The 27654-nt window shown below is 39.2% G+C and overlaps 1 protein-coding gene across 7 annotated transcripts in view; it reads right to left on the reverse strand.

Moving 5' to 3' along the window:
- SATB1 (SATB homeobox 1) overlaps positions 1-27654 on the reverse strand; it is a 99106-nt gene that overhangs the window by 13809 nt on the left and 57643 nt on the right. For all 7 annotated transcript variants that reach the window (XM_037061369.1, XM_037061368.1, XM_037061365.1 and 4 more), the window contains 2 exons: positions 27154-27366; positions 19045-19200 (listed from right to left, as the gene is read on the reverse strand). In XM_037061369.1, the coding sequence (XP_036917264.1) occupies positions 19045-19200; positions 27154-27366 (369 nt within the window). The remainder of the gene's footprint in view (positions 1-19044; positions 19201-27153; positions 27367-27654) is intronic.

Raw genomic sequence — 27654 nt, forward strand, 5'->3', positions numbered from 1 at the left:
TTCTCTGCTCACCACTGACTAGTCAGTACTGGGGCACCTTTTCCTTGATTTCTGTTCTTAGGCCTCCAACATTTTAAAGTCACTCCCCATGGGCGATAGTTTGATTTCTGAACAGAAGACTTTTTAAGTAATCATTCCTTTTCCTCTTTTATGGGGGAAAGGACACCAATGACGACAAGAGCTTTGATAAAGAATGTGAGAACAAGTGTTATCATACGGAGTTGTGATGCCTACAAAAGGCACATAAATATGGTATCTAATTTAGTCTCTGGAACTTCCTGATAGGTAAATATACAGGTCTAATGAAGCTTTCTTGGGTCCCCTGCCCAACTCGGGGATACCCGTGAAAAAAGGATGCTGGCATGAAATCACTGCTTTCAAACTACTGAGCAAAATGACCTTTGAAGGCTTCACATTCTGGACACAAAGTCCACAGTCCTTAGAGCTGCAGGGAAGGTTGCACACTCATGTTCTGACTCCCTGGATACTCGTTAGCTGTTACTCAACACTTCCTGAGTTCCATTCTCCATTCCCCTGTTGTAACACTAACAGGGAAGCCCTCTCTCTCTTTTTTTCCTGCCCATCTAAATACAAATTGTCCTTCAAGTCATGTTCAATCACCTCAGGAAAGGCATATACATATATAAACCCGAGCAAATGTCCTTTCTGAGCCTTAGACCCTCCTCCTCTACAAAGTGCAGATAGTGAGTTTTAAACTCATAGGACTGCGGCTGGCACAAATGAAATGAGATTACAATCAGTCCACGCTAACTACAAAAAGGGCTGATGAGCCTACCTAACTGAAAGTACTTGCCTTAACTGGCTTACAGTGTATTCGGGAAGATCTGACATTAACAAAATACCTATTAGTGTAAGGTATTATGTGATAAAGGTCGGTGATGGGCAGACTTTAAGTGCAACCCAAGAAGAAGGAAGAAGAGAAGTATTAGGGTGGTCGAGGCAGTCCCTACTGGTAAAGAGTGATATTAGCTTGGCTTTGAAGAATAGGCAATATTTGAAGTAGGGAGGAAAGTGAAAAAATAAAAGAGTTTGATGAATTAGCAGTGTGCTAAAAAAAATAGGTAGGCTAGTCACTTCAGAATTGCCTTTGCCTACGACTCTTCTGCTATTGCTCTTTCCTGTGCTTTCCTGAGAATACAGCTCAATTGCTCTGATCTCACCTAATCTATAAACTGTTTTTCTAAGATCTATTTGTTAAGAAAGCCTGGGTATTAATTTGAGTTCCTAGCATACGACTTACTAGCCCCTGTAACCTTGTTCAAGTTGCTCAAGTTCTCTAGATCTCAATTTTCTCCCCAATATAATTGGGGTGATTTCAGCACCAGTCAATACAGAGTGAGGAGAATTGAGAAAATTCATGCAAGGGGCTTGGCACACATTGATGACTGTCCGCTATTATTGTTTTTTATTTCATTAGCACACAGTTAATCCAAAGAAATTTGACTATCTACTGAGTTAATAAAAATAATTCGGTTACCACATCCCAACTTGAACCAGTATTTTCCTCCCACAAACTAGGTTCTCCTCTTCTATAAGTAGTTTAACTCAATTAACAGTATCACCACCCACCCAGTCACCTGTGCTGAAAGGCTGTTATTTGAAGTATAAATCGTTATAATCTTCCTGAAGGGCAATGTGAAAATGTTGGCTGTAAAAATGTCTAGCAAGTACCTTTAAAACACAAATGCCTTTTTTGATCCAATAATTCAACATCTGAGAATTCATCCTAACAAAATGATCATTAAAGATGTATATACACATTTACCTACAATAATGTTCACATAACATTATTTGTGATAGCAAAAGTTAAACATAACTTAAATGCACCTCAACAGGGTATTCAAAGATACAGACACTATGCCAATGAACCCAAGGCATAGATGTATATACCACATATATAAGTATACATGTCTAATTTAGCCTGTGGAACTTCCTGATAGAGAAATATACTGATTTAATTAAGCTTACTTATATCCCCTTAGCCATCTTTGAGATGTATGTATATACATACACATACGTAAACATAAATCAAGCTACCTCTAATTCATTGCAATTATGGGTATTTTTATGCATAATTGTATTTTTTGACTTTTTTCTATAGTGGCTATGTCCTAATCCTTCATTCTAAAAAGTAGCAAACAGTTTCAATTAAAAATCTGATTTCCTTGTCTATTTCCTCCATAAGTGAACAATCATCAATTCCTGTCAAATCCACCTTTTAGAACTTCTCCTGAGTTTTTTCCTTCTTTTCCATCCCCATGGATCTAATTCAGGCCCCTGGCATTTCTTCCATGAGCTAATTATTGCTAATGGGTTTTTTCCCCCATTTCAGTCCACCCTACTCTTGTGTGATCTGAGTTACATTGATCATAAACAAATCTCGACACAAAGAGCCCTTGAGTGGCACACTCTTCACTTTCCTTCACCCAAGAGGCTTGGAGACCTCTGAGGCTCACACTTCAGTGGCAGTGAAATTACCGTATTTTTGGACCATAGGACGCACCGAGGTTTCAGAGGAAAACAGGGAAAAAATTTTGAAGCAAAAAATGTGGTAAAATATTTAATAACATAAATAACATAATATTTCACCAGTGTAAATGTGAACAGAACTCAACAGCAGCAATAACAACCATTATTCCTCCCAAATATGGGGGGTGCGTCTTATAGTCCAAAAATACTATAGCAAAACACTCCTTGCAACACATTAAAGTGGCAGTGCGTCGGGGGACATAGAAAGATACAAAAATGGCACAATCTGGACCAGTTAGTTAGCAGCAAGGAACTGTACACTCCTCTGTAAGTCCTGAGGGCACTGTGTACGGTAGCACAGTCGAACAACTCGTATTCATAATGCTGTTGTTGCATTTCAGAGAACTAAGATTCCAGCTGAGCTCACAGTAGGTTAAGGAGGGGGAGAAGCACTATCAAATGCTTCTGTCAAAGGCAAAAATATATCAGATTATTTAAAGAAGCAGCTTCATGAAAAAACTTCAACTTTTTCCAAATTCCTCAACACAAATAAAGATGTGCTCTTATACTACAATGTTATATAGCAAATTTCTTATCATGCTGCATCCTAAAATTACTATTCAAATTTTAGTTTTTCTATTCAAAATTATGAAGCTCAATATGATAAAAAACTGACAAGTATCCATCCGTATGTCTAATGCAAAAACAAAGTAAAAATATAAAATAATTTTAGGGGGCAATTTATCTGATAGTTTGTTTACTAACGAAAATAATTTGCTACCATGTTATTTTAAACAAATATTTCTGCCATTGCATCCTAACTAATTATATAAAACCTTTCAATACTGCAGATATTTCCTAAAATAAGCTATACTCCCCACTGTGCATATTAGGGTCTGGGAATTAAAAATTTAAATCTTCCTTCTATATTCTAGGCGAGATAACAAAAATGTTTCCAACAAAGGGCAGGCAAGTCAGGATTGCAAAAGTTATGGGACTTACATCCCAAGAGGAACAATCAACCGTGCGGGTTCACTATGGGCTCCCAAACTGCTTATGATTTTGCTGATAAAATAATACGTATTTTGTGGTCAAAACCCTCATCATTTTATCCATTATGCAAACTTACTAATCAGAATTTGGCTTCCTTGAGGGATGCAAATCTTGTGATTTATGAAGAGGCATTAAAAAAGCAAGCATAAATATTTCTGGAAATGTGTGGGTCCCAGTGACAATGTCCAGGTTATAATTTTACCAATAATAGGAGACAAGGGAGTCTGGGGCTCTCTTGCACAGGCTGCCTCTGGTACTCCTCATAGCCACTGCTCCTGTTTTATACCTGGGGAAAGCAGGCTCCAGGCCCCTCCAGGCAGGGGAGGACTGGAGAACAGGAGTGGAGTCTGACCAGACTTGTGTCTTTCTGAGCTCAGAGCCTTTGCTCCTCCCACCTGGATTCCCTTAGGAAAGTGCAGGCTTTGGGGAGGGCAAAATTGTGCACAGGTGAAATGTGCTTCTGAAGCATTCCATCCTTCCATAAATAATTACTAAGTGCCACTATGTGCCACCTACTGTGCAAGAGAAGAGGAAATTTGGGGACAGACAAAATGGGGAGTCATTTCTCCCAACACTTTCTATCCAGTGAGGTAAGACTTCAGGTGTAAAGGTCAGGTGTAAGTTGCTATTAAAGGTGTTCAGCTGGCAAAACTTTCTGGTCGAAAGGAAAGTGACTCTCATATTCAAGTGCTGGACCATGTGTGGCACCAGAATGTGGAAAAGGTGGCCCATCAGGTTTCGGGTTTCGTCATTATTGTTTTAAATGTTACTGCTATGTTCATAACCCCTGCTTACATGCGCTGGGAGTGAAAGGCACATGAAAAATGAGAATCAGGGGAGGGCGGTGGGGAGTAAATGCAGACAACTGTGCTTGAACAACACTAAAATAATTTTTTTTGAAAAATAAGCATACTAAAAAATGTAGTAAATGATAAACAAATGTTTCCCAGGCAAATTCAAGAATTCCTCAGCTATTGTATTTAAAATATATATAGATATTTTTTCCTGCACAAATGCTACTCGATCAGCGGCGTCCTCTCTTCTGCATCATGGACCCCTGGCAACCTGGCGCAGCCCTCTCACAATGCCTTTTCAGAACAACGTTTGCATGCGCCTAAAATAAAATGTGTAATACGAAAAAAATTACGGAATACAGTTATCAAAAATGTCTGACAGTAATATACGTGCTTCTTTATTAACGCACTAAATAAGACCTAGCAACAGATCTAATAACTACTATAATTGTGGAGCAATAAGCATAAATAATATTGAGAAACTAATAACATGAAAATATTTGTGAACGTTATTGGTGATAGATTCATAGGTGTTGCTGATACTACTGTGATTTGCTGCCATATTCATAATTATAAAATTTCAAATTTCAGTCATACCTTAATGAGTAAACAAGGTATTACTTGGATAGATAAAATTTTTCTATCCAAGTTCAAGGACCCCACGGTGGAAGGAGGGACACAGGTTAAGAACTCCTGAATAGGGTGCTCCCCTTCATATATATATGTATGTACACATACACATATACATAGAATATACATATATACTAAATAAACACTAAATATATATATATATACACACACATACATATTTTGAACATTTTTCTAGAACTTTCTTATATAAGCTCTTAGTAGACTAGAAAATTTTGGTATTTATTGATTCATAAAATAAAATCTTTTTTTTTTTTTTTGTCACAAAAGGATCATCCTCTTAGAGTTATGCTGGAAGGAAGCAGCTACTCACCAGTACAGAGGTTCCCAGCCACGGGGTGAGCAGTGCCTGGGTTGTGTCAGTACAGGGCAGGCTGCTGAGGAGCAGGCCCCGCCCTGACCCAATCCAATCTTCAAGTCCATCAAAATGAAGAGAGGGTTTTAAAAAAAAAAATCTGATTTATATACTTCAGTTCGGGATGAGATTTCATTCATAAAACAACAGTTTTCCAGCTTAAAATGTTTTGACTAACACTAGCACATGTATACTTCACTGTTTTTTCCGAGTCCTGTTACAAACTCACAAAGTAGGTTTACAACCTCTGAATAAAGCCTCAATATTCTAACTTAGTTAAATTTCAAATCACGGAAGTAACTATAAAGATAAATAAGATAAGCTGTGTATCCTCTGGGAAATGACTCTTTGCCAGGAGAGGAACACTGACAAGTTTTTCCAAAGACACCTGGATTCTCAAACAGAAGGGGAAAGGCAGCTGGGCGGAGAGAGGACGGAGGCAAGGGAAGGAATGGCTTAGGGTCCCAGCATGCTGCTGGGGGGCAGGGCAGGGGAGGCGGCTGCGCAGACCCTGGGAAACCAGCAGTGATCAAATAATGGTTTTGGTCCTCATCACCAATTTCAAAGAGCATATGGTTATGAAGTATTTGCCTTCAAGACTTGAGGGCAGGTCAGAAGGTAGATAATCAAATACAGGATTTAAGAAAAAAAATAGGAAAGATGGTAAAGTGGGGACACAAGTAGAAAGTAACTGAGCACAGAACCATCGGTGTCTTTGTATGTAGCTCAATGCTGAATTTTTTTCAGAAATATAAATACAACTTTCTCTCTAGAAATTAAGCTTGATGGATAAGGCTTTAGTCCTTATGGTTATCCAGGGTCCAAGTTATTCAGTCTCTTTAATCAAAATACTAAAATAAAATTATTACCCATTAGGCTATTACCCTTCCCCCAATCTCCAAACACACAAGCAAAAATTAATTGCACACCAGGAAGAAAGAAGGCAATTTAGACAGTAACAGCTTGGCATGGACTGAGCTGGGTTTCCTAATGCCATTTGTCTGTTTGTAAATGTGTATTTTATTTACAGCCTTCACTTTCTTGACCTTATTGAAAGTAATTTATTTTTACCTAATCTGCATTTCATTTAAACCACCAAATACTCCATCAATGAGTCAGCTAAGTAGCACCCAGGACAAGCAGCACTCCTGTTGGTACCATAAGTAAAATGGGTAAACATTTAAAGGAGACATTTGAGGGTGGGGACCCCTCAGCAGCTATTAAATGCTGCAGGTACTCATTTACGAATTTGCAAATATGGGCTCAAGATACTCCCTCAAATCAGCTGTCATTCTCTACCTCTTTTTCCTTGTTTACTCCCTATTGCCACTAACCTCTTCCGAACCTGTGATTTCTCATGGAGTGAGTACATTTTTCCCTGTACAATGTGCTCTTCTCCTCACAACAACTACATCAATCCGAGAGAGAGAGAGAGAGAGAGAGAAGTTTAAGGAAGATTTTCAGGCATCGGTTAAAAAACCAAAAAGACATGTTTAAAGATGAAACTTCTCAAAGTAAACTTCAAGTCGTCTCATGTTGGCAACCACATTACCTCACCGCATACTAATCCAGTCCATTTCCCAACTAAACTGAGCCCATCCCCTCTCTGCACTGAACTGACTCTGCTAGGTCCCCAATAAGACGAGGGACATCTTCCAGTTTATTAACAGCAAGGCTCAGATAAGACTATACCAACCTTGGGCTCATCTCAACTATATAAGGTGGAGTCCATACATGGATTCCAAACAATGCACTTCCCTCACTATATGCCAGTCATAATTAATCCTTTTTGGCTACAGACCCCCAAAGAGCACTCTGTCCCCTCGAACTGAGCCCTTCCAGTATCCAAAACCTGACCTCCTCTGTGACTTTATTCTCAGACCAACATACCTGTTGGCAGTACCTTCCATCAAAATAGCATCCTCTTTCTCACTTGTGCACTTGTTTGTGTGCAATGAACTCACAGAACCAACAACTGCAAGGGACATTAGACATAATCTGACCCAACCTATTTTACCTTCCCGAAGGGGAATTTCAGAGCCTGAGAGCATAAGCAACTTGCCTGGGGCTACACAATGGGGCAGCAGGGGAACCGGGTCCGTCACTCTTGGCAACCCTCAATGCTTTCTCTGGAGGATGAATTTGATGTACCAGGTATTACGTAAACATCTACGAGTCTGCGAATTTACCCTATTTCCATCTGATGTAGACAGCCAGGAACCACACCCTTCTTACTGCTTTCAGATGAGAAGAAAAACGCGAACCACGCTGTAAATGGTATTGATGATCTCAACAATGATCATGAAAAATGCAGTGCGTCCATTAGAGAAAATGGTGCGCAGTATGAAAGGATCCCATTCTCCTTCCTGAACCTTTTCATGAGGATCTGAGTGCAGAAGAAGAGAAACTGCAGAATGGCCGAGGAAGGCTGACCGAGTCGGGGCCGGACAAAGTCTGTGAACTACACTTCGACTGTGACTTGCTCCCAGATGCCTGGAAACTGTCCTTTTATTAGAGAGAAACCGACCAGGGTTTCCATAAATAAAACTAAAATACTTTCCTTGACAATGAGATTATTGTAGCCTAATTAAATTTAATGGAAAGACATGCCTTTTCCTCATACCCAAAACACTGAATACTCGCAAACTCCATCTGTACCACAGCATTCCCGAACAGCAACTCTGCTCTCTTTCTGGTTCCTGTTTGTGTCAACAGGTGTGGTAGGTGCAAAAAAAAATCCTCACATACACACAAACTGAAGTTTGTAAACACGGAAAACTAGGGATGATTTTTCAGGTTCTAAGTGAAATTTTTCACTTGCAAAGAAACAATCCAAGGTTCCTGTTAAGTGGCGGAGCTCCACCTGTGATTAGAAAATGTGACTCCATTTGCATGCTGCCTTATTGCTAATGTAGTTTGAAGGAGCTGTGCAAAAGCTTCAGGGCTATTAAAGCAAGGGCAGTAGCAATGAAGTCATTGGCTGTATTTTTTAACCTCTACTCTTCTTATTTCTTGGACTTAGTCCTATGCCAACTGTGCTGCATATATCAAGCCTCTTCTTGGGAAGAAGTCACCTAAAATGCAGGTGACTACCCCAGCGGTGGGCTGATCTCACTAAGGAGCATTGGGTGCCTTCACCTCTGTGTTCTAGAGGACTCTGAGGTGTTATCTGTACTGAACAGGAAATAGTGTTGTGACAGGTCGGTGTGATGTGGGGATTGAAACAGACCTTCCACAAGAATTGAATCTTGCAAAATGGCTGTGCAGGCAGATGAAGACTGGGTAAAGAAACTGACCGAATGATCTGGTATTAACCGTGCGAACAGCTTAGCAGCTGAGATGGAAGAAGGGTACACACGGCTCTCTTCCCTCTAAAGTGATGTTCGGGTAGAAGAAAGTACAAGAAGGCAGAAAAATGTTGGACTTCAAAGTCAAAAGAGATTATGAAGCAAACACAAAACAACACAGAAAATAGCCAGGATAAGAGGGAAGAAAGTCCAAGTGAGGAAAATTGGAAAGTTTTCTTTTAATTTGAGAAAATAAATAAAAGAGAAAATGGATAAAGGGAACAAAGGGACCAAAAAAATTCCACTATTCTATAGGAAACGGAGCCTCTTATATTAGGTAATAGGAATCACCACGGAACCCTAGCAGCTTCTGGATGAGGTTCATAACCGGAGTAGTAAAACAAAGATAAAAAGAAAGAGTGTATTTTATTTGGCATTAAAAGACATTTCACCAGGCTACATCGATGTTTTAAATGTTCTCTAAAGTGGATTGTTGTGGACCTTCTGTAGAGACATGATTCTAAATCACCACTGCTTTGATCTCTTTCTCTTCTCTTAATTTTCGCTTCCCACGAGTGCCTTTGCCTTCCTATGGCTCCAATACTTTAACTTTTGTATGGCCGGATTCTTCTGAGACTGGGGGTCTACGGTTACCTGCCGCGCCTGCTCATTCTGCCACGTTATCTGTAATATTTCTACAGAAACACAGTCCACGGACTTTCAACTCCACCTTTCAAAATGGTTCTGGAAATGCCCAAACATCTCTATGAAATACATTTTCTGAGTGACTCCATTTTTGGCTTTGGATTATCTGGGATATGACCATCAAGCCTAACCTAGTAACTTTTTCTTTAAAAGAAGAAAGGAAACGTGTAAAAATATACAAACTCTCAACTGTAGCAATTCTTTCAGAATTTATGTTCCAATAAATGGTTTAACTCTGAGAAAATAAAAAGGCACAGCTCAAAGGGATATAATCCTTATCATTAAAAAGAATCTTACCCAAAAAATAAAAAGCCCAGATGGAGACTACAAATTCAAGTTTAGGCAAAAGTGGAAAAACGGGACTGGATGAAGGTTTTGACAGAAGTCACCTGGAAAAAAAGCAGGCAACTTCTCCATTTTTCTGGACAGTTCCTCTCACTGAATTTTATTCTTATTTAAGCACATTTTCATCATACAAACATGCATACCCCAAGTCTTTAGGAAAAAAAAAAGGGGCCTGAAATTTTAGTTACACTACATGTGGTTTTCATTTGTGAAAAATGAACAAGCTGTTTGTGGTTAAACTGTCTAATCGCCTGTTATCAATCTAGCGCTGCATTCAAGATTTACAGGATACATCAGCTTCTGTGCCACATTAGCTGTGAGGCGGGGGTGGGGGGAGCAAAAAGGAGGAGGAGAGAGTTTATCCCGAGGAATAATATTTCCAATGCAGCCACACTCGCGCTACATCTGGTTGTGCTGGTAGCGGCAGTTAAATTGAAATATTTCACAGCGTGTGTCAGAAACATGCAGAATGGTAATTATGACAGATCTGATTAAGCCGGAGTGCCACAAGCTCCCTGGCCAGCGCCGGTTGTGCAGGTGTGACCTTGTGCGTGCCTGCGTGTGTAAATAAAATTAATTACAAGCGAGAGGGTGAAGGCTTCAGTGACATCACAAAGCGGAGAAACTCCCAAAGGGGAGACCTAATGGAATATTTTCCCTCAGTCTAATAATACAGTTCATATTGACTTGAGGTAATTAGTGGGATCATTAAAGCAGTTTTCCCGGCGTATTTGGCTGCCTGATCAGATTAGTGAAAATGTTCTTCAGAACAAGCCCTGTGTGGTCTGCCAGAGAGAGGAGGAAATAAAAAGCAACAAAGCATATTTTGGAATGATAAGCAGCGCTGGACTTTTCACTCCAGCAGAAAACCTCTCCTCCTCTCTGGGGTCTGCAGCTCTAACTGCCCTGTCCATTCCAATCCGTCTACTCAACTTGTGTGTTCCTAAACACATTCGGAACTATTCCTCTCATGTCCCCTTCTCCGCTACACCGGACCGCTTTATCACCATGGGTTATCCCAGCTCCCCAACAGATCTCTTTCAAACAAGGCAATTTTCAAATTGGGAGAAAGCACCTTCAACGATGGTGTTACTGGTAACTGACAATATGGGGCAACTGGTAGAGGCAGGAGGGGGAAAAAAAAGAGAGAAGCAAAGTCACTTAAAATTCGCCTGCTAAACAAAAGATTCCTCTCTTACGTAACACATAACAGAGGTTTAAACGTTTATTCGCATTTGGATCTCAAAATGGATTTGGCGTGGGCCGAAGTTGGGGCAAACATTCTTCCAGGTGAACAGAACACAGAACCCTCGTCAAGGAAAGGGCCATTTGTCTGAAAATAATACTCTACTGAGCATGCTCTACCTTGCCACTGGAATATGCCAAGCGCTGTCACAGATGGCAGGCCCTGACAGTTCCCATCCGTAGCGCTGATACTCGACAGTTCAGCACAAGATCAGTGACATTCTGTCTCATTAGAACCACGCTAATTATCACAGCTAGTTTCAGGGGAAACCATGTGTTGCAATGGTCAATTGGAAGGAGTCTGTGCATCAACAAACTGGTAATAAGGATCAGACACCTTATTATATGACAGCATGCTGTCTATGATCTGATTTACGGAATCAGAGGCACCGAGGCGGCCGAGGAGGCTGGCAGTTTATGGAGCCGTGTGTTTAAACTCAGTTCCTCAAGCGCACTGGTTGAAAAGGGAATTATTTTTTAAGAATACACAAAGACGACCGGAATTGTTGAATTAAGAAACTAAAGGAGAATAGATTGTCTATGAACACGTAACAGAAGTAGATGAAGACCTAGAAAACAGACAGCTTCATCAATTTAACAATTGTGTGGCAACTCCACAAGGTGTTTGCAGCTTATATATTTTTACAAGGTATTTAATGATAAATTATAGAATGGCTATATTTCTAATTTCTAAAGTACCTATATGTATTTTGAAATGAGTGGTCAATGATCTAACTGTGTCATTTTGCATGCAAAAGAACTGCATGAGTAAAAGCCTAACAACGATGCTTTAAAAAATGAACACTCTCAAAGGTTACTTTTAAGATACTAAAGGTATTCTTTCAGCAGGGCAGAAAAAAATTCCACAGTAGATCTGTATTACCAACCTAAGTTTCCCTACCCCTCTCTTAACACCTTTCATTGATGTAAAATTTTAATGGTGCAATTGCTTCCAGAGCAATTTTTCTACTGTCATTTTGCATAAATGCATTTTCATAGCTCATTCATTTCACAGGGCCTTTATTTTCATTTCTCATATGAGGAAAAAGCAGATAAAGCTAAAATAAAACCTACCTTTACTACCGAAAACATAAAAGACAACTGTTGAGACTTCCGAGGAAACACTTTGTCTTTTGACTTCGCACTTTGTTACAGGATTACATTAGTGTTACAGTTAGGTGCTACGTTTAACTGAACGGCACTGCGTTCTAAGATTAATTCTCAGTATGGGTTAAACCCCACTGGTTTGGTCCGTATTCTCATTTTGCAGACAAGGTGCCCTGTCTTGAAGCATTAACTCCTCAGCTGTCAAAGCTGAATAACAGAGGAGCTTCCAAAAAGAGGAACTTTCATAGAATATTCTTAGGCCACACTTTTCAACTCACACTAACATTTTAGAGCCAAAAGTGACTGCAGAGTACAGCAGGGTCTACGCTCACACAGCCGGTGCACTCAGGCTTTAGGACACACACACACACACACACACACACACACACACACGGCCCTGCCTCACAGCGGACCGCTCCTGCACGGCCTTCCCTGGACTTCCTCGCATCATGATCCTCTTTGTAGAGTTGGCCCAATATTCATCAATCAGTTCTTTTCAAACCTTGTCTATGGTTTTCTTATGACATTTTCTAAAGATGGAGAAACTGGGCTTAGTGAGTTATGACTATATTTGTGACAGGGAACTTACTAAGTGGGTCAATGAGAAAAATGTATATACATGACTACAGTTAATTAATTTTTAATTTAGGGGAAAAGAGTGAAACTTGCATTGCAGTAAGATAACTAGAAATCTTCTGTTTAACTTGTTTAAATAGCTAAGTGTCTGGGGAAAAACACCTGATTACATGACTTTTTAGCCAAAAATATAATGAGCAAGTAAATGTTCTATTTGATTAATTCTGGACCTCCTGGATCAAACCGTAGATTTACTAAAACATATGCTTGTTTTGATAAGGTAGAAATGTGAAAAGGGTGCATATTCAGATCCACAAACTTAACTAACTCTTAAAACATCATCTAATGTATAATCACAGACCTTTCAGACATTAGAGTATGTCAACTTTTATATATTAAAGCCATTCATTTCAACAGTCCCGTTTAACAATCAACTAGAGATATAACGATGGATTTAGTTTTCATACATGCAGACCTAATATGGATTTAGACACAAGAGATATTTGGCGATCTGCTGGTAACACAGAACACCTTGAACTCTGCAGGACGACTTACTCAAGAACAATACCGAGGCCACCAAAAAAGTGTTCAACTAGACAGGGGCAGAAGGCTGAGATGGGCAGCTACCCTCCGGCTTGTCTTACTCCCTCTCCTCACTGTCCCACAAGTACTCCTCTCGGCTCTTCCTCCTCCAGGAAGACGGTCCAGAGAAACCTAGGCTGTGTCTCCCCAGGGTCTCCTCTACCCAGTAAACGTTTATGAAAGTAAACAAAACAAAGCACCAGATGGAGAACGTGTCAAGAGGCAGCTCTCTCCACAGACCGTGGCTAAGGAACACTGCTCGCACCCAAGGCGGTGCTGTGAGGGAGGATGAGATGCACAGACCCTCCCACGGACTGCCGAAAAAGGGTGCGGCGCCAGAAATCACAGAAACCGTGACTCTCCGCTCTGCAGGGGCCTCCTGTGTCTTCAGCGGGAGGCCACGCAGGTGAAATCCTGTTGCAGCAAAGCCTGTCGCGTGAACATTCCGAAAGAATGAATCAGCATGGAGCTTCAAAGCGCAGTTTCCCTGAAGTGTAATATAATTCTAGCAAAATAAGAGATGCCTTCACTCGCATGCTGGAATACAGAATGGAGTCGTGGTTCCATGGTTTTTTCCTGGATTGTATTTCTACAGATTCCAGTTCCTGGCCATGAAAACTACATTTTAGTCCTATTTCTAGCCCATTTTATGACATATTTTGTCTTAATGTATTGAAGAATTCTAATCTAAGAGTTTCCCAATCCAAAGGTCCAAAAGATGTGATTTTTCCACCTATGAACCCAAGGGGCACCAAAGCTTTCTTTTTTTCTCTTTCTTGGGCTGTCCTTTCTCTCTCTCATCTTTAAAGGCCTTCAATCTCAATGCTAAATATGTCTGAAAGGATGGAAGAAAGCAAAAGGCTTTGGATTATTTGACCCCCTTCTTCTGGCTGTGCTATCTTCACAGAGGATATCTCTGTCTTCCTCTTTTTTTTTTTTTTTTACTGTGAAAAACCATACCTATCAACCAGCCAAAGTTGTAGCAGCCAGAGTCCTCCACCTCTACAGGAGGTAGGCAGAGATTGCAAAAGATTATATTGAAAGCACGTTCAGTCAAATAGAATTTTCATCATCTGGTTGCTTTACCTGAAAGAAATACCCCATTCAATAAAGCGCAGGAGAGAAATCATTTTCTAAACCTAAGTGGAGATGCAGCATCGTCGCTCAGTGAAAGCCCTTCACTCTCTCTCACTGCGTGGCTGTATCTGCAAGCTCCCCCCCCACAACATGAAAATCAATGTAACAATTCGACATACAAGGCAAGGCCTGCAGCGCTGCTAATGTCCCCTTGCTGGACATACACCTTAAGTCTCAGCGCTCTCAGGGGGTTTGCCGTGGAACAAAATTAGATTCCAACATCTGCCACCATTAAGGGTAAAATTCCATTTCCATCTCCCATATGAAAACACTATAACCAATGAACAGTAACTGAACCTTGATACCGTAATGGTTATTACCCAAATCAACTATTTTTTTAAACAGTAAAATTAGCAAATTCTGCTCTCATAATTATTTGGATGTTATCAGACTAAATGTTTGATAAAATTCCAGTATGATTCACTTGAAAAAACTGCTGCTTATATGAATACCCAGAATATAAAGTGTATTCATTTGTAGCTATTCACATTATGGTTAAAGCATATCATCTTTTTAAAGTTTGCATTAGCCAGCTTTCCTACCCAAGCACAGAAATAGCCTACCTTCAGGTTGTACCTGCATATTTTATTCAGACATTTCTATTAGAGTTCAAAACAATCTCATTTCTGTTACTCATCGAAGAGATAACATAATACCTGTGAAATGGTGGAATCCACGGAGTTGGTTTCTTTTACAAAAATGCCTTGTGCATTAGTCACTGCATAGCACCACTATGATGTGTCTGGTTCTGTAACATTTGGGGACTGCAGCAACTTTAAAGTAAGGATGCTGCCTGTCATTCGGGGCATCTACCTAGAGCTTTACCTTTTATAATGAAAGGTATTTGAGACACATGAAGGGATAATAAACACGTCTCTGTGTCATGAGCTCAGCCTTTGGCTTACTAGCACATTAGAAGACATTGTCCATTTGTGTACAGTGCAATATAACTTAAACGCTCTGCTGCATACATTGTAGTATGTAACTTCCCCCCATGGATCTTAGGCTCAAAAAGGTTAAAAGGATCTTAGTTAGGCTCAAAAAGATTAAATGATTTCCCAATATTATGGTATCAGTGACACAGCCTGGCCCATAGCCTCCTCAGTTCTCTAACAGTCTCCCCTCTGCTTGCCCATCGGGCATGAAAAGGCATGGGCTCCGAGGGCCCTATGTTGGAAAGAACTCACATCCCAACAACATGTCAGTGAAGAAAGGAAAGCCCCCACCATTCCCACTATTGATTAGTCCGGTCCCCCCAATTCCTCTTTCCTGGAGCTGAGAAACTTCAGTACTGATGCAGCCTGGAACCCCGAGGAGTCCCTAGAACAGCAGGGCAGGTGCAGAGAATGGGGGTTGCCTCTCCTATTTATTAGTCAGGTGAGTCTCAGGTGTACAACGAGGAAAACAACACTAGCTCACAGGGTTACGACTCTGAGAACTGAGTGTAGGTAATACAGGACATACGATGGGGTTTACCACACAAAAAAGGTGACGAATGCCAAGTCAACCTGAGGATTGCAGCAAGACACAGAAGCACAGGCTGAGAGACATGGCAGGGACTTCCTGTTTCCCACATGCTCCATTTTTCGGAGGCCTCTGCCTCATCCTGACACTCTGCAGCATGTTACCTTTAAAACGTAAACAGAAGTTGGGAACTTGGACCATGAAAAAGGTCAGTGTGATTTGAAGATAGTTTTGTACTTGTTTGCGAAACAAATTTGTATCTGTTTCCTTCCCAAAAATCACAGCCGGAGAACACAAAGTAAGTAAATGAAGACCCTCCCTTGTTAAGTCAGGTCCCTTCTCTCAGTGATATACACATACCATTTTTCGACGGTCTTCTTTTTAAGTCATCCTCAATCTTACTACATATTCTCATAAACAGGGTAGTGCTAACAACTAACCTGCACAACTAAGAGAAAACTACAGAAATGCTCTGTTAGGAAGTGACAGTAAATTAGTAGTTAGGAATAACTATCTGATGGAACGAAGCTGACAGTCTGCTTGACCCCACAGCCACCGGATGGCCCCTCAGATTCTCTTTCAACCAGCAGAGAAGAGACCAGCCAACAGCTCTGGGGTTGGGGAAACCCCTTGGTGGCCGACTCACAGCAACTGCCAATAGGCATCACTGAACAAGACTCCTGGGGAGCTTTGCAGGGCCAGGGTGGCAAAGGATAAGGACAACCCTCCCCAGAACAGCACCCACACGAGCTCATCAACCCATTGCTGCCACTGTCTGACCAGTTCCAAAATCAGTACCTTGGTCCAGGCAGGGAGCTTGGGAGTATCACGTACAGGGAAGAAAGAATGAAGGTGTAGCAAAGGGGCTGCTAACCATAGGGGGTTAGGATACAGACCAGTGATTTTCGGTGGGTGTGTCACAAGAATTTTTAAAACCTGCAATACCTGAATATGTAGTCAAGGGCAGTGACCTCTTTTCACGTAAGACTGTCAAATTAAAAAAATGACACCAGCCAACACGACACCAGCCGTCCGGTGTGAATGCTCTCTCGAGCCATAAGTACATAGGTCATATAACAAAGTTGCATCTCATTGGTCACACCGCATAATAAGTTTGTGTCTCATCAGTTAATTCTTGATACCAGAAGTCCTTATTTATGAGTATAGGCACCTGATTTTTTAAGAAAGTCACTTTGGATCAAAAAAGGTAGGTAATTACTATTATTATTGTGCTTTATAAATCAATCAAAATTATACCTAATTTTTTGTCAGGTCAGCAAACAAAATTTTTTTCGGGGGGCTGCAGAATTTTAGCAATTAGTTTATGTGTGCCATGAGATGAAAAGGCTGACAATCACTGATACAGTCAGAAAGGAAACTGAGGGAGTGGGGGCCAGATTAAATTAAATGACAGGTAACAAGTAATAAATGACAGTTATCAAATGTTGTAACATTTATTTTTGTTGTTTTAAGTCTGACCTTTCTTACGATAAATACATGTGAAGTTTCTCTGTTTATGTATTTTGCTGATTCGCGGAGAGTGTTTGGCCTTGTAGGAAACATAGTCTGTTATTCTTGATAATTTAATTGGATAGGTCAGAAAAGATGTAGGATCAGAAAGAAGAGCAAGATTATAGATATTTAAATATGGGATCCTCATCATAATTAGACTAAAGAGCCCAAACAAAAATGGGCAGGGCGGGTGGATGAGGGGTAACGTGAGACCAGGACATTTCTCCTTAATGCATGAGTCTTGGCATGTAAATGAAGATATCTGAAGAAGCACACAGGTTTGAAGCGGCTCTAACATTCTATCATAATTAGAAACATTTCAAGAGCCCTGTAATTTCCAATCAAAATTACAGTAATTTCCGATATACAAGCCATGATTCATGACAGAGTTTTACATTCCATGAGAGAGTGCGGTGGCCTAGTGCACGACATGCCGAGCACAGCACTAACATAAACAATTCAGCTGAATGTTTCAACAGCACTTGATGTTTAGAATCTCACAATAAAAGAAACATGTTATTGTAGAAATTATCACTTTGACAGTGATTGAAGGGTAGGCAGGCATGTGGCCTATAAAGCTATAATTTTTACAGTCCACAGCTTGAGTTTAATCATTTTTATGTAGCATTTCCAAGATATCCCTTAAGTATTTCATCCAGTCTATAACTTAAATGAGAACAACATTTTCTAAAACCAAACTCTGATCAAGGACCACTATTAAGGCGGACAGGGTAAAACTGGAGGAAAAGCTACAAAGAGTTTTATACTCTAAATGCTCTCAGGGTTGTCTATTGTTATCAGAAGTTGATAGCAGTCAGCTGTTTGATAAAAGCGGGTTCATTAGTGATAATAAAAGTATGTTTGTTTGAAATTTCAAGTTGTTAAAACCTTACCTGAGCCCTTCCACTGCCTGTAAATTCTCACCTTGATAGTGTTATCAAATCTTTTTTGCAAAAGGAAAGAGAGTTTAGCGTTCTTCTGGTCCTTTAAGAAGCAGTCTTGCTTTGAACAAGTCTTGCTTTGATAATTGTGAGTTCGTGCATATAGATGACTCAGCTTCTGATACATAATAAATTATCCATATATGACAATTATACTGATAAAGAACTGCATTATCTATCCTTTGTTATGTCTTTATCTTGTTTTGTAGGGATCTATAACTTTTCCAGTTCAATTCTCTTCATTCATAATTCATCAGAGATGGACAGTTTTTTCTAAGTGTAATTCAATCTGTGTCATATATCTATAGAAAAACTAAAATCATTCATATGCAAGGGTATATGTATGTGTGTGCCAGTTTGTTTTAATAAGTGGGCCTAGCAGTTGTAGATGTTGGAGATGGAACAGAATAAACTATAATGTTTCTAGTATTTTAGGAAAGAAATCAAGGTCACTTGAGTAATAATGAAACAGTAGTAACTCAAAGCTATTTATTCCACTACAATAGACCAGATTGAGAAACTTCCTATCCATTACATTATTCTTCTACTGAAAACAATTCTAAATGGACTCAGGGATTTACTAAGAAACCCCTGGTCTGGAGAACGGCTGTTGGAGGAAGCAAAACCGTGTGTCTATCAGTGGAATCTGAACATTTTGTTTCATCTGAGAGCTTTGTAAATATTTCTGGAGGCTATGACCTCTCGGTGATGCAAATTCATACTGCAAACAGACACCCCTTTGAATGAAATTTTCACAGGCATTGCAGATAAACATTCTCCATGCCTAATCAAGGCTCTCTTACCTGGCTTTTGGTTGCTGCAACCTTTGCAAACAGTGCTTGGGACACTTTAGCGCGCTTCATTTCCTGCTGAATCTCATCATAAATGGAAGCATTAATGTTCATGGTATTGTTCTCTGGTTTGCCATTCCTCTCAGTGGCAATAGTAGCTGTTTTCACCTACAAAACATGTTGAACATGACTGTCATTTTTCATTGGTCAAACTGTTCTGAAGCTTCTTGGGCTCAGCGTCCCAACCAGATATCACTGCTCCTTTTATGATCAAGGTGGTCAGCAGTGCAGTCGTTCGACATTCGTTATTGCCCTGAGATCAGATTGCATAAGTTAAGGAAGTCACATTGTCTCACAGGTGATTGCATCTGTAATATGACAGCCACTGCCAGCTGACAACCAGGAATTACAATGCCATAAAGTAAGTTTTCTGGAAAATAAAGTAGTTTCAAAGACTCGAAAACCCCAAACTAATTGTTTCCCAATTACTTTTCATTCAATTCTAACAAAGGAAACTCACAATTACAATCACAATGCACAGAGCTGTATCTTCTCTGGGTGCCTGGTGTCTAACAGACAATTGCATCACTAATAGCTATTACATACTATGCCTTTTCAATGTTGGACTTTTTTTATGCTTTTTTCCTCATGTTTCACTTTAAAAAGCTTCCATAACAAAGCCATTTGCGGAGCTGCATATTTAAATCTTCTATCCATCCATGAAACAGGTAGAGTGCCTTGCTTAATTATCATAAAGGCGGGTTGGGTTTTACACGTGAATGTCCAAGCTGTTCCGTATAATTATTTCATCTCTTTCTGGCACCTCTGTATATATAACTATTTCTTTTGAATTGTGGAACTAGACTATAAGAAAATGTTTCACAATGTTTGACAGAACACCGCTGCTAAGTAACACAAAATATATCATCAGTGGCTTTAAAAACATGTTCAAATTGTATGATCCTGACTGAAAGATTAGTAATGATAAGCCTTTGGTCATGATGATAAGCATACATTAGAAGGAAAGTGCCACAAAATTTTAGGGGAAAAATTAAATCACATCCTCAACATTTATTAATACTATTATTAATCTTTCAAGCAACAAATTTTAATTTTTATTATGCAATTACATTGACCGCTCTGGTAAATCCACCTATGAAGTATGTCACTGCTTTTTTTTACTGGGGAATTGACGGAGATGTGAATGAAAACTATCGCAGATGCAGGGCCGTGTGTTTCCCCGGCAAAGTGATTCATTAAGGACCTAATTTCTTAGGGTCCTTTATAGAACCTAAGTTTTTGTGCTTTAGAAATTTAGCATCCTGGACCATTTCTCACACATACTACAACACTAGAAAATGAAGTGCATTTTAGAATAAATGGATGTTTTTTTGCCATTAAATGACACTATCCTCCTATACATACTGCAAGTCTTCCAGGTTTCTTCCACCCTGTCCCAAAACATTTGGCATCAAGAGTAGGACAGAGGTTATCCTTGGCTCTTCAGTTCTCTGCACTTAGTAAATATGAGCCCTTTAAAATCTGCTTTCTGAATCCTTTCAACTTCCAGCCAGTTAGCAAAATAACTCACCTCTGGCTTGTCTTGGAGAGGCAGCTAGATTCTTCCACCTTGAGACTACCTAAGGCTGAAAGGATAATGCTGTGAAATGGCTGGGCCACAGGTTCGAAGGGAGGGCACAGAAGGTGAGGCAGGGCAAGTGACCGACTGGCTGGGCCTCACTGCCTCTTCTACACTATACACTAGAGGCCGGGAGTACGCCAGCTTCCCGGAGTCCCTCTTCTAGCTCTGTAACTTCAGTGAGCAAGGGCACTCTCAGAGGTATATTAAGGACTGGGGGCCACTAAGAACATACACAGGGCTTTGGAGCAATAATCTGCTAAACACCACTTTAGGACCCAGAAGAGTTCATGCATTACCATAAATTGCCCACAACGTTGCTTTGGTGGGATTCACAACTTTGCTCTGGGGTGGTCTTGCTTTGAGGCAGAAGGATAGATTTGATCACCCCACGGGGTCCCTTTTAATGCCTATTTTTTCTCACTGCCTAAATGAAAGAGAAAAGAAAAGCCATTCCAATCGCTTTGAAAACTGAATGTTATGGAAATGGGGGCATGAAGTCCAGTGCATTGGAAGAAAGAGTTGGCAGCAATCTGCTTTGTAATAATAGTTAAGAGAGAGCAGGCCTTGGAAACTTGGTGTTTCATGTTTTTAAATAATTTGCATTCTTTTGTAAAAATTATGTTTAAGAATTTATCCTCCAGGTATGCTATAATCATTTGTCTCACCACTGTGGTTTAGTTTCTAAAAATTTCTTTTAGGTTTAATACTTTTTAAAGCAGTTACAACTTGGATTAAAAAGCAAGAATTTTAAATCATGAAAAAAAAATCAATCGTTTCCTAATAGCCAACACAAAATAAAAGTGGGAAATAAGTACATGTGAAACATTAAAAATTATAAAAAGAAAGTGACAGCAATGACTTTTAAAAATATAAAGAAACTATTACTCATTTGAAAAAGATTTAGAAAAGTTCTCCATTACCATCCTGTTGGCTCAGATCCATATCTTATCATAGATAAGCTATTAGAATTCTGGAATCACATCCCCCACCCCCCAAACACAAGCTATTGCTTAAGGGGAACTGACTTGGACAGCTTTTCAAAAATGTGAAAGCTGAATTTTTCCCCAGGTAAAAATGGAAACAAAAATCTTTTATATACCTCACTCCACTAAGTACTATTTTAGCTTAGTACAAAAAAAAATCTTCTTTAATCCTGGTTTAGCTTTTAATATTATATCACACATTAAAATTCATAAAGTAGTTCATTCCAGGCAAAACAAACCACTCTTCAGCTCTTCTCCGCAAATAGCACAGGAGGTAAAATAAAGGCAGCTGCTTTCGGAATAGCTTTCATCAAGGTAGGGTGTGCTCCTCCTTCATTACAGAGGCGCCGGGGAAGTAGTTAGGAACTGGAGTTTCTGCTCTGTACCTGCCCGCATGGGCTCAGGCCACAGCACTGCTTTTTATTTCACTGAAGTCATGCACTGGAATGTGCCTTCTCCACGAAAATTCTACTTTGTGCCTTCATGTGCTGCTGTATGCATCAAATCATACCACAAAATGACCCACACATACTACATATGTACTACACATTGCATGTATTCTTCACCAAATGATTTCTATGATGGACCTCACTGGTGTGTATGTTATTCCTTGAGGCAGGAACAACTCCTGCAAGCTCACAGCACACACATGTGTGCATGCACACATGAAGTTTGATGTAGTTTTATTAGTAGTTATGACAATAATAAACACTAACATTTATTAGTTGCTTATTATGTGGTAGAAATAACATTAATGTACACTAACTCTAACCTGCACAGTAGCCCAGAGTAGGTACCATTAACGCTCCATTTACAAATTGAGAAAATGCCTCTTAAAACAAAGAGGTTTTAAGCAATTTATCCATGGGCAAGGCTGGGAGCTAAGCTGAAGTCTGTCTGAGGCTAATGCTTATCTTAGAATCCACTGCAACTACACTGCAGTCATGTTATAGGGGACTTGTTATTTGGAAAAGTCCTTATTTTTAAAGACATGTTATGTTGGGCCTGCTTTTTTGGTGGCCCTTTGCCAAATCTAATTCATTAATATCTAATACTTACTAATAAGTGACTATCATTAATTTTACAAATGCAGTCTGAATTTATTTTTTAAGGTATGCAAACTGTTATTTCTTAGTAGTGCTATATAAGAAATACACTATTTTAAAGCATTCTTATTGGTGATGTAATATAGTCCATATTATCAAATTTTACTCTGTTAACACTGTCTGGAGTATTATGATTGTAGAAACTGTGTTAATTATTTTCCAAATCCTCTAGCTTTTAAGAGATAACTATTATGGGAAACATTTTACAAGCACATAAATAAGATCTTAAAATAATGCTGGTCAAGGAATTCATAACAAATGAAACTTTCATCACATATTTAGCTCCTGCCCATAATTGGACCTACATTTCATTATATTATAGAAGAACTTGTAAAGAGACAGAAGGGTGCAGCTGCCAGATTAAAATAATGATGTATTTCTTATATGAACTTTGTACATTTTCTAAAGCATTAAATATCACATCTTTCTTCAGAAGAAATTAAATAATAACACAAGGAGTTATAAAAATAAATAAAAAATAATTATGGAACTAATGTAAAAGTTATAATTATAGGCTAATTTACCTGCCAAAGTCACACATGTTAAAACACACAAATAAGACTAGAATAAGCATACACCTAAATAGAAATCAACTTAAAACTGATGTGTTCTGTGGAACAGAGAATTCCCAGAAAATAATAATTAATTATTATTAATAAAATTCCTCTAATAAACTCATCTGGAAAATCTGCTAAGCAGAGTCAGAAAAGACACCTTTAAGACCAGGGCATTTTGGAGGGACTGGGTTCTCCAGACATTTTCATACAAGCCAAGTGAAGGGACAATGTCGTCCACAATCTCCGAAATACCCACAGACCATCTGTCATGCATCCAATGTGTTCTATCAGGAGGACATTCTTGTAATGTCCTCTTCCTAACCAAACAATAACACTTCCCATCCTCTATGACAAACAGAAAAAGTCCCCATGTTTCATTTTTCCCTTTTCTGTAATGTTCGTTTACATTTTGAGCAGGTGGCTTGAAGTCGGGGGAAGAGCGGCAGAATTAAAAGGGGACTGGAAAACCGAGACTAAACCTTACCTTTGGTTTTCTCATTTTTCTCCTACGAAAAGGGTGGTCTGAGGATGCAATGAATTAATGTACATCAAGGTGCAGAGAAAACTGTGAACCATTACCAAGTGCAAGGTAATCTTATTTCTTGAATTAGCATGTAAAGTTGTGAAAATATGCAGTCAGTAAACAGAGAGGACTGCCCCAGTGAGAAGTGGCTCACAAGGCTGCCCATACGGAAGCAGAAGGACAGGTACACACAGGGTGCACCTAACCTAGGCAGGACCAGCCCAGACCTTTGGTACTCCTGGGGCTAGGCGGGCTTTATTCAGAGGAAGAATTCCTAAGGATAAAACCTGGAGCTTGACTAAAACCAAGGAGTCCCTTCTTGAAGATGATTGAGAATTCGAGTCCCTCAATAGTTTAGGGCCTCAGTCTTATATGAACGAGGAACATGCCAATCTGCTTCAGTATGACCTGAACTCTGCAGAAGGAGCTGGGAAAGAACCCAGTCTCGTCTCGCTCTGTGTTTCAAATCTCTTCATTTTGGAGGAAATGAAATGCACAGTGATTTCACACAGACTCCTCTCTGGTAAAATATGAAATTAAAAAGGACAAAATTCTGCAGCCCGTTTCTGTATTTGTGGTTTCATCCTCCACCCTCCCGCCTTCTATTTTCGTCATTTGCAATAAGCATAGTAAAACCTTCCATGTGGTGTACTGGTTCCCGTTTGAGCACTGGATTTAAATGGCTGCAAACTGGTACTAGTTCAACAGCTTTAGAACACATTTTCTCAAGTCTAGAGTACTTGTTCAACATTGATAATGCTTTTAATCCATTAAAAATCTCTTAAAATTTAATTAATTGAATCATTATTAAAGGGTAAAAGGTGAATGGTTGTGAGCTCTATTATTATATTAAATAATGCAAAGGGATTCTCAGTGGGGCACATAAGATACTGTAAAGATTTATATTATAGCAGTGAAATAAAAATCATACACATACATCAGATAATCGTTTCAGAATTTGGTAAGATGGCCAATAATATCACATTAATAAAACAAATTTTTTTTCCTCTGAAAGAATTTCACCAAGATTCTGTAGTATTTACATAACTGTGTATGTTCATCACTGTCTGAATATCCTAGCTAAAGGCTTGGTCTCAACCCTTCTTGAGAACAAACTGAGCCTAAGGATGGCCCAATCGATTAATAATTCCAGCCAAAACAAGTATTTTCTACCCCAAATTATGAGCAAGTTTATCCTTTAGATATATATATACGCACACCCCATCTGATATATATCATTTATATGTCTGAGAGTATATATCAGATGTATGTGTGTGTGTGTGTAGATATATAGATATATATATATCAGAAAGCTACTCAAGAGTATCTTAACAGTATATGAAAAGAAATATCCCTTAGGAATGAATGTTACTCTGCCTAAAGAAAAAAACTTGTTGGCCCTGACTGGTGTGGCTCAGTGGTCTGGGCACTGAAACACAAACCAACAGGCTGCTGGTTCACTCTCGGTCAGGGCCCACGCCTGGAGTGTGGGCCAGATCCCGAGTTCGCGGCATGCAAGCAGCAACCAAAGGATGTTTCTCTCAAAAGTCAATGTTTCTCTCCCTCTCCTCCTCTCTCCATTCCCCACTCTCTGGCAGTAAGTAAATAACATTTAAAAAGGAAAAAAGATTGATGACTAAGAATAGCAGAATCATGTTTGAAAAACAGAAGCATTAAAACCCTAGAAAAATTAAAAATGACAGCCGTCTTAAGAATCACTAAGTCAAATATTTGGATAAATTTTTAAAGAAAGGAGAAGCTCAATGCTAAAGTTCATACTGGTCTTAAATAAACTATTCTTTTCTTGATATTGCAGATTAAGTGTTTCAGTAAGATAACTCTCTGCCCAGAGGCCTTTCGGTGAGGATGACAGGAGCAAAGTTAACTACTGATGGCGTGTGTATCACTCTAAACACCAATACTAATTATTAAGCCAAGTCCAAAGTACAGCATTTTTTGTTTAGTCACTCTTATTATAAGCTATATATCTATATGTAGAGTTTCTCATTCTTTTTCTTAAGAAATATTGTACAAGCAGCTTCACAGATCAGATTCGGTAACCGTGAGTATGTGTACGGCAGGTGAGTGTGTGTATGTGTACACATGCCATTCTTTTCTGCTAGAGAAACATGAGTTTCTCATTCAGTTACAGTAATGACCTTCTGACAGTCTGCTCCTATAGACATCGAGACCTACTTGATTTTCATTAAAAAAGGGAGAAAATGGACTTCTGAGACACTGCTAAAAAATAATCATTTCAAAGCATTACAATAAACAGTTTAAGGCCCTCAACTAGGGGCTAAATATAACATCTATTCCTTATTCATGGAGTATCTGTAGCAGTTTCATTTTTAGTGCTGAATGAGCTTTTTCTATAATTCTATTCTTGGAAATGTATTACTATTTTTACTATTAATGAAAAATTAACATCAAGATATAATTTCATTATGACATGATGTTACATAAATACTTTAAATTTATATTCCGTATTTAACTTTTATCCAGTTTTAGCTGACGTTATTTTTAAGAGTTGTAGAAATTATACATGTAAAGAAATATATTTGCTTGTGGATTAGAAGTCTAATCCACTACCAAACTTTTATCTGTTTGTACCGAATATTAACTTCTTAAATTCTAAGAGTTACAAGCCTACATGTTAAACTTGGTTTAAAAAAAGAGGCAGCAGTAGTGGTCCAGTTACACATATACAAAGTTACCTGGGAGGTGACTTGGGTCCTCCCCCAAAGTGTGAAAATGTGGATAATGTGCCCATTTCTGGGAATACGTATGGAATTCTTTATCAGCTCCATTTAAAGCTGCCTTCAAGGATTGTATTAAACTTAATTATGAAAGATTACAAACGAGATGATGTGTAATTGGCACCAGCTGCAGTTCGTATGGGAAAGCACAAATACAAATAGAATTATTTATTTATTTGTATTTATTTACTATTCAAATGGCGGTTCTAAAACTCACAGGGATAAAATTGACTTTATTACTTTTTTCTTTTTCCAGTTTAAAATACTGCTTTACTCAGTAGTAGTGGAGACAGATATCCCATTTAAAGACAACTCACCCCCAAAGAACCCCAAAGCAGTAGCAATACAAAGCAATTTTCTTTCCCCTAATTAGCAGCTTGTTTTTTTTATACCATAATTAGTGATTTGGGACCAAATTCTCCCCCAAGCAACTCTATATAAATTTTTGTTTTGTATTTTTTCCTACATATGTCCATCTACCTTTCGAGTTTCCTACTGAGATTCTTTATCAGACATTTTTTTAAAGCCAAAGAAGGAAAAGTAGACTTCACCTGGGGAGGGCGGCTGGGTGGTGTGCTTATCAGGGGGGCAGGACCCATAGCCGAGGCCGCATTCAAGCTCCTTTCCCTTTCGTCCTGGTAAATTCGATCTCTTTCAGCTTCTGGTAACTGCAAGAAATTCTGCATAGCCCGAAGGTTTACCAGCAAAGACTGGGATGCAGTCTTGGGGTCCTCTTCCTTTCTGAGAATTTCTGAAAGCAAGCCCTGCAGGGAATGAAAAGCACGGGGTGAGTGAGCCTGCTCTGCTCCCAGGCTCTGCCCAGCCAGCACTGATCCTTCCCCTTCCTTCCCCACTCTGTTCAGAAAATGAACAGTCAGAAGCATTAATTCTGCATAGAAATACATTAGTTACAACTGAAGTGGTAGAGAAGAGAGCTTCAATTGTATTCTTAATTTTATTAAGCATCTGCTTTACATATAACATAAACTGAAACTGCCTAATTGGTCTCCTTCCTTTGAGTAGCTTAACTTGCCATGAAATCTTTCACAGAG

The sequence above is a fragment of the Sturnira hondurensis genome, unplaced genomic scaffold (genome assembly GCF_014824575.4).
Source record: "Sturnira hondurensis isolate 20B ecotype Veracruz unplaced genomic scaffold, ASM1482457v3 Scaffold0013299, whole genome shotgun sequence".
Taxonomy (NCBI): Eukaryota; Metazoa; Chordata; class Mammalia; order Chiroptera; family Phyllostomidae; genus Sturnira; species Sturnira hondurensis.